Source organism: Maylandia zebra, linkage group LG12, assembly GCF_041146795.1.
Source record: "Maylandia zebra isolate NMK-2024a linkage group LG12, Mzebra_GT3a, whole genome shotgun sequence".
Taxonomy (NCBI): Eukaryota; Metazoa; Chordata; class Actinopteri; order Cichliformes; family Cichlidae; genus Maylandia; species Maylandia zebra.
In genome coordinates, this window is record NC_135178.1 from 29533616 (window position 1) to 29545779 (window position 12164).

Sequence of the window (12164 nt, forward strand, 5' to 3'; positions counted from 1 at the left end):
GGAACAATAGCAAACAATAAACACTGCCTGTAAGCACGGATCTAAAACACAGAGCTCCAGCTCAAACATTTATAGAGACTCTGTTGCTTATAGTGCATATAAGTGCAAATTAAATAACAGCATTGTTTTGACTTTTTTTTTCCTGAACAGATTGCTCCAAACCCAGTTTGTTGAAAGACCAAGCACAACCCAGCTCCTCGATGAACATGCCTCAGTCTTTTGGAACAGCGATGGGTTTCTCCTTATCTGATACACTGTTAATGGCAGCCCTGCCAAGCCTGTCCCAGAACAGCAGTCACCTGCACACCTCAGAAGACAGCATCATTTACCTTGCACCGACTGCAGACACTAACAAGTGCTGGCCGATCCGTCCTACTCTGCGCAATGAGCTGGACACTTTTTCTGTGCACTTCTACGTCTTCTTCGGTCCAAATATATCGATTCCACCGGACAGGGCAGCCGTGTTCGCCGTCAACCTAATGCCCGTTTTAGACAGTGGAGGAGTCCTAAACATGGAGCTCAAACTCAACATGGTGAGGTTTACAGATGATACAACTATTGTTTCTTTCATAATTTCTCGCAGTATTTGTAAAATTGCGAGGCACTGTTAGCTCATCAAATCAGTATTATCATCCTGGTCCAAGGAAGGGATTTGGCCCAAGATGCTGGACAGTGCTCTGGCACCACTCTCACCCGTCGCTTGCTGTATCCTGTGCAGGGATCAGATTGTTATCAGAAAAGTAAATTTGCAACAGTCATAGAGGAGAAAATCAGCAGCTAGCAAGGGTGAATAACTGGGCTCACAAAGTGCCTGGCTGAGCGCGCCTGCTAAATATGGATGCACGTATGGTCATAGACTTTGCTGTGGGAACTGAAAAAGTTCACAATGAAACAGGCGCCAGTGTTTGGGCTTGTGGCATATGTCTCTAATTGAGAGCAAACAAAATGCAAAAATCAGCCAAGCAGGATTTAATATGTCTGTGTTGATCTGTCCTTCAGATAGTAATGGCATTAGGAATGCACCTGCATTGGCTCTGGAGGTCTACAGGGAGCCAGAAACTGGAGAGCTACAGGCTGGCAGATGGACTTTTAAACATTTTACTTCTAATGGAGAGAAAGCCAGCCAGTGTTGAGACAGCAACAAGATGAAGCACAAAACACTAACAGATAGCTTTGATTGTTTACTTCTAAGGAACATCCTGACAGTTTGGGAAGTATTGCTTAAAATATCGGGTCTATCTCCCCACATTTAAAGATAGAGTAAAAATACTGGTAAACAAAATGTGTTGCCCACAGTACCAGTGATTTAGCACAAAAGATATAAACAGTAGGAAATGTCAGACATTAAAAAAGATGAAAAAGAGCATTTGCAGCAGCAGACTTGAATTTAACACTAAATCTATTACGCTCTAGGTTTAATAGACAAGATAAGTCAATTAATGAGGAAATTAATGTCAGATTAATCATAAATGAAAGTAAACCCTATGTGTAGTGCCCCCTCCCCCCCGTACAATCCTGTCCTCACAGGTTTGAAATTGTCCAAATGCAGCTTATATACTGTTTCTCACCGCTTCAAGACTTTATAATAAGCCAGACTACACATCCATCATCTCTACTGAACACACGCACACACAGATGAAATTAATGATCAATCTTCTCATCTAACCCCCGGTAAGAAAGCAAACAGCCTTCTTTCCAAGATTGTCAGAGAAAATTTTTAAAGGAAATGAAAATAATTGACGGTAATTCATTTAACAGTGTATCAATGGAGTTTGGGATTGCTGTGGCTGCTGTCACCACCCACAAAGGCTACGTGAGCCCCTTGGCTTTCTCCATGGTGTGCCCATTTTCACCTGTTTACTGTATCTGTCCTTTATCTTGCAGCAGAACCTCTCTTTGTATTTATCGGTGCTATCTTTGCAGTAGCAAAGTGTTTTCCCTGACCCCTTTCACCCTCCATTCAACACCCCGGTATACTCCCAAGTGTGTGCTGTTGGTTAATTTTAACTGGGTGCGCACTGCAGATGTCACAAAGACAGTATGCTGGGATGAAACCTGGTTGGTGTGATAGTTGTATGAGCCGTTAGATGTATTCTTCAGAGAGACTGTCATGCTATATTATTCTATGAACAGATTTAACCCCCCTCGGCGATGATCTGTCACTTGCTTGTCACAGGCGCAGAATCCAGTCAGCCGCTGCCTGTGGGGGACTCTGGCAGATTTGCAGGGCTTTAGGAGACAATAGCTGGACCTGCTTGTCTGCCTTGCATCACTCTCTGTGCAAAAGTGTGAAAGGAATGCATATGGCTTTTATTCCCACTGATGCCTCACCTGGCAGTTGATCAGTTTAAGTTTACCTTTGGTAAGGCTCACGCAGAAAAGAAATTAGAAACAGTGTAATGAGCGCATATTCATGAATGCTTTGGCTAACCCTTATGCACTAGTACTTTTGTCACAGTAATAAACTGTTTTGGCAGCATAAAAGTGTTTGGGGGAGTAGATTAAAAAATAAATAAGTGTGATACATGAAAAATAATGCTTACATATTATACTAGGTCCTAATAGCTAAACAGCCAGGGACAAACAATAAATATGTTTTTTTAAAACTATATTAATTTCTTATGTTCATTTTTCTATTTGTAAGTTTATGTTCACATCCAGTATTTCCACGGCCATTTATTTTCATATTTTTAATCAGCCAGTGAAAACTAGGCGCTTTTATGGCAGAGTTGTGCAACACCATCTGTCATTATCACACAGGAGAGGTGTGAAATTGAATGCTAAAATAAATATTGATTAAAACAATCATTTTAAAAATCTTCATAAATATATAATTAAACATATGCACAATAAATAATGAATCTAAAGAAATGTAATATTTTTCACATCTTAATTGTGCACTACGTGTATCTTTTATTTAAAATAATAAACTTGGATTGATACCAATAAATAAATTACAAAAAAAAACCCCAAACTAATAAAACTTCTGTTGCTTTTGCTAAGCAGCATTCATGTGGTCAGAGGCTGAAACATGTGCTTTAAAAGATATCCAGATAGCAGATATATTATTGATTAAAATTAAAACCCATCACAGAGATTGGAGTTTGGTTTAATTAGTTTGGGCACTGGAATATGGAGGCAGTATATACAGCACATGACAGCTTGTCCATGTTCTTGCATCAGTTGGCATTATCTACTGCCTGGCACATGTCATCAGCATAACTTCTATTAAACTCAGCAAAGCAAAAACATGTCAGTATACAACATAGACAAACTGGCATTCATCAAACCTTTTTTTTCTCCTCTATTTTAGCAATCAGAGTTGATGCATCAGGGCTGTCGAAGTGATCCTTTTAAAGATTTTCCACAGTAGTTTTCTTCAGTCTTTAACCTTGAGCCTTACTTTGCTGGTAGATAGCACCCCTGATTGAATTATGGGTCTGCCACTCACATTCACCAATCATAACTAACATCTGCATAATGGATCGGGCATATAAATCCTAACATTAAACATGATTAATATAGCAATGCTCACAATCATATTACAAAAGGCTTTACGAGTAAAGCCAGTAAATAAAAAAAACATACAAGATCAACATTAGAATTCCAGACATGAATGTGTTCTTAAAGCAGAACAAGAATAGAATATTATTAACAACACATCACATAATGCCCTGACAGCTAAAGCTATTTTAAGAAGTGATTGAAATCCTTTTAGAAATTCTGGGTTCTGGACAGAAATGATGCAGTGTGCTGAGAAAGCCAGCATCCACGCTGAAGGGAAATTATTTCAGACAGATTTGAGAGACAGAATGAGCCTCAAAAGTTATCAGTAAAATATCAAAGAAGCAAGGGAATATCGTTGTTTCGAGTGCATGAACGGTTTGGATGATAGATTTGAGAGTGATCACATATATCACATCTCTGTATCTTGAGATAATCTTTCTTCCTTAATTGCATGTGTTTCCTGGGGAACCAGGATGTTTATGGGCAGATAATGAAATGAATAAATGAATCACTGAGATTCATTACTGGTGGAATAATAAATCATATTTAAAAAGTGCATTGATTCTGAAATAGTCTTATAGTTTTTTATATTTTAAAAGGGGATATAATTTCTAAAAAATGAAAACAAGCTACACATGCTCCATTGATTTTTGAACATCTTTAGCTTTCTTGGCTAACCAGGTTGGGTGCACTTATATTATAGATGTGCTTTTTTAACTTGCAAATAATTTACACACATGTGTCTGTCATGTTATTTTGAGTAAATACACCAAAAACAGGATGGACATCGTCACATTTTGGCTTCATGTAAGCTTTAACCCTGTAACAATTTTCATAGCAGCTTGAATTGCAGGCTGGGGTAGGTCGAGCACTCCATAGTGGGATTTGTTATTTCATATGCGACAGCATACAGTTGAATCCTCGCTAAACCTTGACAAAGTATATTTTGTGTGACAGTGCAAAACCTCACGATTCTGTCAGTTTAAACGGCTTTAATACTGCAGTATTACTGAATCAACAGATGCTCAGGAATGCATATGAGGCCAGCAAAAAAGGAAGTTAAGATTGGTAACTTGTTTTTTAAGAGTGAATTCCAAAAAAGTTAACTTTGAGAAAAGACTGGGACTGTAATCACAACAGTTCAAGATGCTAAGAATTTACAGTTACCTCTAGTATGTCTTTTTTTTTTTGGTTTGTGATGCCGTAATTTCCCATACATGCTTAAAATAATAATAAAGTAATATGGATGTTTATTTATTTATTTTAATTCCTCTATCTTAATTGCCCTAATTAAAAAACAAATGTCTAATAATTAAAGTATGTTTTCTGTTATTTCCTTTGCATCATTAACGCTTCACACACTCTCATTTTGCTCAATTAAAAAATATGTCTCTTTTGACTTTTACACTGAGCTTTGTGGAGCTTTCTAGTGTACAAGAACAGCCGACAGCTTTGTTGTTCTGAATGAAAAGTTAGGAAATCAGTGTCACTGAAATGTGTCCTCATTAAGGTATCAGACTATACCGAACTTTTTGCTTATCCATCTATCCTTCCATCAGTCCATCCTCAAGTCAGGGTGAGGGGGAGATCCTATTCCAGCTGTCACAGGGTGAGAGGTGGGGGTACAGCCTGGACAAGTTGCCAGTTTATCACAGGGTATACATCACAGTAAAAGTATAAATTTAACCATTTAGTGGTGTTTAAGAGCAAGGGAGAAGATTATCGAATAAGATTCACCAGGAATCATCCTTTGCTGACATGAATGGCTGGATAAACCTTTGTTACAAAAGAAAAAGTCAGAGGAAAGAAATCACAAAAAAATTAATGTGTACATACTTGTACTTTTATAATAATCCCTCTAATAGTGCTTGACTGGTCAATTGGCACACCAACCTTGCCATCTAGCTACATTGACTACAAACATCTCTACTTTGATGGAGCTCTTTGACCTGCCAATTAGAATCATATTATCTGGCTTTGGGGTGGCTCTTGCCTGCTTTGCTCTCCCCATGTTTGCATCTGGTGAGCCACTTTGATATTTGTTGCTTAATCCTTTATCCTCAAACTGTAGAGGAGAGCCAGGATGAAGGAGGGGGAGGGTGTGGGGCTCTCTCAAAATGCCACTGGGTGTGATTTAGTCTTCCCACCAAGAGAATAGAGGCCAGATGGTGAGTTTAGGAAGCCTGAAATCTCAGCACCTGGCAAAGTGTTTGTTAGTCATTGCATTAATCAACAACTTTGCCAACTCCCTATATATACATTATGCCCATTTTTTGCTAAGAGGGTGATAGAAATCTTATGTATTTAAGAAATAATTGTCTAAAGTTATCCCACAAATGTATATAATGTGGTGAATTTCTGAATGTAAAGTTTTCGTCAGAAAGTCTTCTGATTTTTAGCATACTTTGTGGTTTAGTAACTGACCCATCGCTGTACCCACCCACACACACAGAAACAAAAGATGGAGACTGGGTAAATAATGGAGGGGCATTTTAAAACTAATAAAGTGTCAAGTTTGGTGCTTGAGTGCAAATTGACACATCTAGTTTGCTGCTATTTATTGTTTACCAATAGACCAATTTGGACAGCTGTGGCCTCCCTTCACCTCTCTGCAGAATGAACCAATTTGTATAAGCATATGCAGTTCCCGACGCTTGAATAATTCTCCTGGATTTCTTTCAATGCATGAGCATGTTAATGTATAATTGATGCTTCAAGGCGATAAACTGCCAACATCTTCACTTACTGTAGGTGCCTCTGGCAGACAGAGAGAGAGCACTTTACTTGATTTGTTAGTTTTAAAGTTTACTATCTCGTGGCTGTGCAGAAAATAGACCTAAAGGTAATCATGAACAGTGTTAGCTCACCAGAATGATAGCAGCAGATGGTTGATGGTTGGACGGATGAATGACGTTTGATTATGTGTTTTTCCTGCAGTCTACGCTGAAAGGAGCTAATCTCACAGTGTTTGGCTGCCTCAACCACGGGATGCCACTTTTCTTACGCGAAAACACATCACTGAAATGTGAATCAGGTATGCCAAATTTTGCTTAAACAAAACAGCCACATAGTGTGTGATTTTGAATCTAAGCAAGTTTATTAGTAGAATTGTGAGAACAGCACAAGTAATCGATATTTTTGCCTTGTATGCGCAAAACTTATCTAGTTATGAACCTTCTCTGTCACAGCTTGGACTGTGTTTTATTGTGTTACCTTTTTCTTCAGAATCAGTGGCAGGGTTTTTCCTCTCTGTGAACACCTCCACTAATATCACCAAACTGAGGATTCCCTACCCACAAACAGGCACCTGGTACCTCAGTCTGCGCTCTCTGTGTGCTACTGAACATGGGTAAGACAGAAAGCACTGCTTCCCTTGAGAACTTTACCTGTTTGTTGGTTATGTATTCTATTTTATAGAGCTTCATACCAGTCTCCATATTTGCTATATATTATCTGTGCTTTACATATAGTGTTGTAACTGCTGTAACTTTCTCATCTCATCTTATCCTAAATATATATCAATTAAACCAGCGGTCCCCAACCCCCAGGGTGTGAAATTTCTGGTTTTCAGGGTTTTATCGTTTTTATCGTTTTTATTGTTTTTTTTTTTTTTAATCGTTTTTATCGTTAAGTCCGTGGCGCAAAAAAGGTTGGGGACCGCTGAATTAAACCAAGTTTTAGTATGTGTTTTTATGCCTATAAAGAGACATTATTTCAGTTTTGGAAATTAATATTTGCTCTGTTAAAATTGTGATACTTGCTTTTATGGTTATACACTAAATATGAACCTCCTGTCAAACAGGAGGTTGAAAAACTTGGCAAAAAGGCTTGATAAATTGGGTCCAATGGTAAGAATCCTTACAGCTATGCCTTCTTTAAACTATTCTTTAAAATTGTGTAAACTATAATCTCCTGAGTGCTCAACCTAGAAAGTCTCAAAAACATCTTTTACAAGCAGGAATTCAACAAAACAAGCTGAACGTCATACATTTTGACATAAATTTATGACATTCTCATAATCAGTTCTTCGGCCAGGTCCCAATGCTCCACAGCAACCTCTACGAGACAATATTTGCTGTCAATTACACAAAGACAATTGCAAAATAGGACATTCATATCTTCTGAATTTGTCAGCATAACACAATCACTAGTTTGTTTACCAAAATAAATAATTCATTGCCATAATGAAGACACCATGCTTTCTGTTTGAATGACGAAGCCTCCCTCATTGAACCACATCCTCTGCCATCTGTCACCCAGCAGACTGATTTGGCACTGGCTTCATAAATGTGTGTATGGTGCACACCAAGCATATGACATAAAGGAGGGGTAGATTTTGAGGTTTATCCATATTTTCACACTTACCACTTTTTTGCACACGTCATAGTGAATTTTAAATCAAACAATCAAGTTGTAATCGAAATGCACACATCCAGTTTTAATTCAAGGGGTCCAAGAAAAGTTTGCAAAAAGCTTTTTTAAAAAAATGCTATTGCAACGCTGTTTTATTGGTAGTGGTATTTGGATATTAATAGTATACTTTGTAGGTACCAATAAGGCTTTGGCCTACTGCAAAGGCCACACCAGTGTCCCTCTCTTTCTGTTTTTCTCTCCATGTTTATGTAAGTGTTACTTAACTTGTGAATTCAAGAAGTAAAGTATTTTTCTCTGAGGGTTATTTAAAGTCGGTGCGAATCATGTCAGAGAGAGAAGTTAGAGCGAATGTTTTCATTAAGTTTTGTTGTTGTAATGTTATATACGAGTTCGTAAGTATTAGCAATTCAGCAGATTGAGCTGTTCTGGCGAAGCCTTTATGGCACAAAAATGTGAACAGAATGAAATTAAGCAGATTTTTCCCGTCCCACTTGGGAGTTCCAATTGAATTTGAATAACAGATAATAACAGATGGTGTGGGACGTGGACTCATCCTCACACGAACACTTAGCTGATGTATGAAAATGCAGACAAAGATCAGAGTGTTATGTGCTAGATTTCCACGCATTTGCATATACTAAACCAATCAGGTGTCATTAGATGGTAAATGACAGGTGCCCTTCAAATATACAGTTAAGCTGATGTATACAACTAAATAAAAACAAAATAAATAAAATGTTGCAGAAACACATAAAGAAACATATTTGAAGTTTTATTCTCTTTAACTGATTGATTAGCAGTTTTTGTTTTTGTAGTGTTAAAGATGAGCAAATTAAGTAAGTAACCTCTGTCTGTGAATATGCAGTCACCTGTAGACTTAGAGTTTTGTGAGAAATTACAGCTGAGTTACCTATTCAAAATAATTAATGATGGTTAAACTAGAACCCTTGGTGGAATAGACATAATTTACAGAAAATTAGTTTTGTAATTGCGTTATAAAGCTGGAGATTTCCGAGGCCTAATAGAATGAAGTTGTCTGACATCTAGCAATGCCGAAACAACCTTTTGATCTCCAGTGTTTTGTGGTGATGAGGGCTTCTGGAGGACACAAGAAAACTAGACAAAACCCTGCAGGCGCCTGAGCGGCTTTGTGAGACAAAGCTCTAAAAGAGCTTGGAGTGATATGTGAATGTCAGCTGATAACATGTTCACAATAACAATGCTGTTATATTTGTATTTAGTAAGTATATTGTTTACCAGCTTAATTTGGAATGCTAAAAAGTGTGCACAGCTATGCAGTCTATAGATCTGACACATTTGGCCATGAACAAAAATCATTATGCAGATGAAAAACAGTGAAGGCATCACCTGCAATCGTATATTTTTGCCTTTTCCAGATTTGAGCAATGCAGCAATGTAACTGCAGAGGTTTATATGCGTGCATACCTGACTCCGTGCATCAATGACTGTGGGACGTATGGACAGTGCAAGCTTCTGCGCACCAACAATTACCTTTATGCTGCATGTGAATGCAAAGCAGGTAACATTTTACTTTAAAAATCTATTGCAGTCCATCACAGTGTCTTACTTTTTCCAGCTTAAATGGACAGCTTTGTTAAATCCTTGTTTATTTATTTGAACTTGTAGTGCACACTGTCAATTAAATTGAAACGAGGTGGTCCGGTAAAGTCTTTTTTGATTCTGTTTTAATATCTAAGTCATGCAGTTATTAATAAAAGAGCGGAAGTTGTTTTATGTAAGGGAAAAATAATTAGTACTGTATATATTTAACAACCTCCTTAAATATTTATCAGTAATTAATTAGTAATTAATAAACAGCAAGCAAGTGCAACCCTGAATGTATAATTACACTTGTCTGTCAAAAGATTCTTTCGCATATGAAAGATAAGACAGAACTTTTCTTTGAGAAAATAGGTCATCACTGCTGCAAAGAATTCCTAATTTGTTGGAAAATACATCATGCGGAGTGACAAGAAAATGAGAGCGAGCCAGGTGGGATGGCACAGGTCATTTTCCAAAATTGAGCTGACAATTCTGCAATTAAATTGTATGTGCCACTTTTCAGTGACTCATTCAGTGGCCTGGTATTAATCTTCTAATATAAGGCATTTTGATAAGACAATAGAACACAGTTAAGTAAAACGGACTTTTTTAGGTTCTTACAAATTAGGCATCATCTATATAATTTTATACCTAAGAGAACATATCTTTTTTCTTTACCTGTTCTGAGTATATTTGTCAAGGCTTATCAGGCTGACACAGGCCTTAAGGTGATTTCAAGATTGTACAAGGGTATACAAGAGGTTAAGAAGTGGAATACTACCTACATCAAAAAAAAATGGGAAAATGAAACAAATATAGCAATATCAGATAACATTTGGTATGAGCAGTGCGCTTTTCAGTGGAGAATTTCTAGTTCTAATACATGGAGATGTTACGGTTGGAAGAGTATCTGTAGGTTTTTTATTACCCCTGCACAAAGTAAACATTATTTTAATCACTCTAATTGCTGGAGAAATTGTGGGGCCCAAGGAGTAAAACATTTTCATCTGTTCTGGTCTTGCCCAAGGATCAACATTTTTTGGGTATTGATCCACTCTGAGTTGCAGATTATTTTTGGTATGCAGCTTCCCTTTAATTGGGACGAACTTTTGTTTGGATATTTATACTCAGTAAATGTAGATAAAATGTCTAAGCAGTTGTATGGTATCCTGAGTTTGGCTGCCCGTAAAATTATTACCAAGAAATGGCTTAGTGTGAAAATTCCATCACTGGGTGATTGGCATGAGACTGTACATGGGATGTTTAAAATGGAAAGAATTACCTTCATTAAAAGACTCCAGTTTGATATATTTAGTGAAATTTGGGGTAAATGGAAACACTACATCCGGTTAAGGAGACCCGATCTTGTTTGAATCTCTGTAACTATATATGCCACATTTCTGAATCGTTATGTGTTTATATGTATATGTTAGTATGTATGAGACTACAAGTGAACACATATGTAAGTAGGTATGTGTATGTATGCTTAAGAATATGGGTGTGTGAGTGAATATGTGTGTGCGAGTACATACACACTAGAGGGTACACCCGTCTGTTTTTCTTATTTTTATTTATTTATTTTTTTATTATTTACGTCTGTTCTTGATTATATGTTTATTTTGGATTATTTGTGTTTATATAGGTTGTTTAATAAAAAGAGAATAACAAAAAAAAAAGACAATAAAACACAGTCTTAATTACCAACAGCTTTTCAATAAAAGATGAGCTTATGAAACTAAACAAAGCATGTCCTCTGAGGCTTTTTTAAATCCTGCCTTTGATCTTCTTTTATCAGAGTTGGTTTCTCCTCAGTTAAATTCATTGTCATACTTCACATGTGTGACTACTTCCTGGCAGACGCTTTGCATTCAGCACTTGCCCTTGGCCCATCTCAGACTGCAAAACCTCTGTTCAACAGTGCTCACGAATATTTAATTCACACTGTCTTATTCAATCAACCACTTGATAAAGATCCAATGTACCAAAGCGGGGGTGTTTTAAAATAGAAGTGAGTTCACACCAGGAGGCTCTATTATGCAGGATAAACAACTTCACACATATCTGTTTTTGATTATTTTTGCAGAGAAATGTCTGTTCATAGCAAAAGGCTGCTAAGGCATTATTCTTGTCAAGAGATAATAAATATTTCATACATTTTAAGAGATTAAGGGTTTGAAACAAACAGTTTCACCTGCTGGGGAAACTCTTCTCATTCATAAACCAAAACCACGTTTTTCCTGGAATTGATTGAGGGTTTAAGGAAGTCAGGCACCATTTATGCTTTTCCCAACATGTAAAGCCTGTTAAAAAACAAAAACAAAACAAAAACCTGTCTTAGAGCTTTAGTTTTTTAGGTGAAAGTACCAGATTTACTAAGGTGGTCTGTGTGTATTGGTATTTTAGGCTGGGATGGATGGGGGTGCACAGACAACTCAGAAGCCTATTCGTACAGTTTCCAGCTCCTCTCCACCCTGCTACTCTGTCTCAGTAACCTGATGTTTGTCCCGCCCGTGGCCATCGCCATCCGAAGCCACTACCTCCTGGAGGCTTCGGTCTACATCTTCACCATGTTTTTCTCCACTGTGAGTGAAAAGTGATAACCTAAAGTATATTTTCCTTTTATTTAAGCATGGTACTTTGCTAATAAACAGTTGGTATCAGTAATGCACAAAAGTAAGCATAAAGAAAGAAAGAATCACAAAAGCAGATGTTTTCCGAAA

The 12164-nt window shown here is 37.3% G+C and overlaps 1 protein-coding gene across 1 annotated transcript in view; it reads left to right on the plus strand.

Moving 5' to 3' along the window:
* The window catches only part of tmem8b (transmembrane protein 8B), a 36073-nt gene that overhangs the window by 13705 nt on the left and 10204 nt on the right, over window positions 1-12164 (plus strand). The window contains exons 6-10 of the mRNA XM_004546933.5: window positions 151-533; window positions 6445-6541; window positions 6733-6856; window positions 9279-9421; window positions 11848-12026. Of these exons, the coding sequence (XP_004546990.1) occupies window positions 151-533; window positions 6445-6541; window positions 6733-6856; window positions 9279-9421; window positions 11848-12026 (926 nt within the window). The remainder of the gene's footprint in view (window positions 1-150; window positions 534-6444; window positions 6542-6732; window positions 6857-9278; window positions 9422-11847; window positions 12027-12164) is intronic.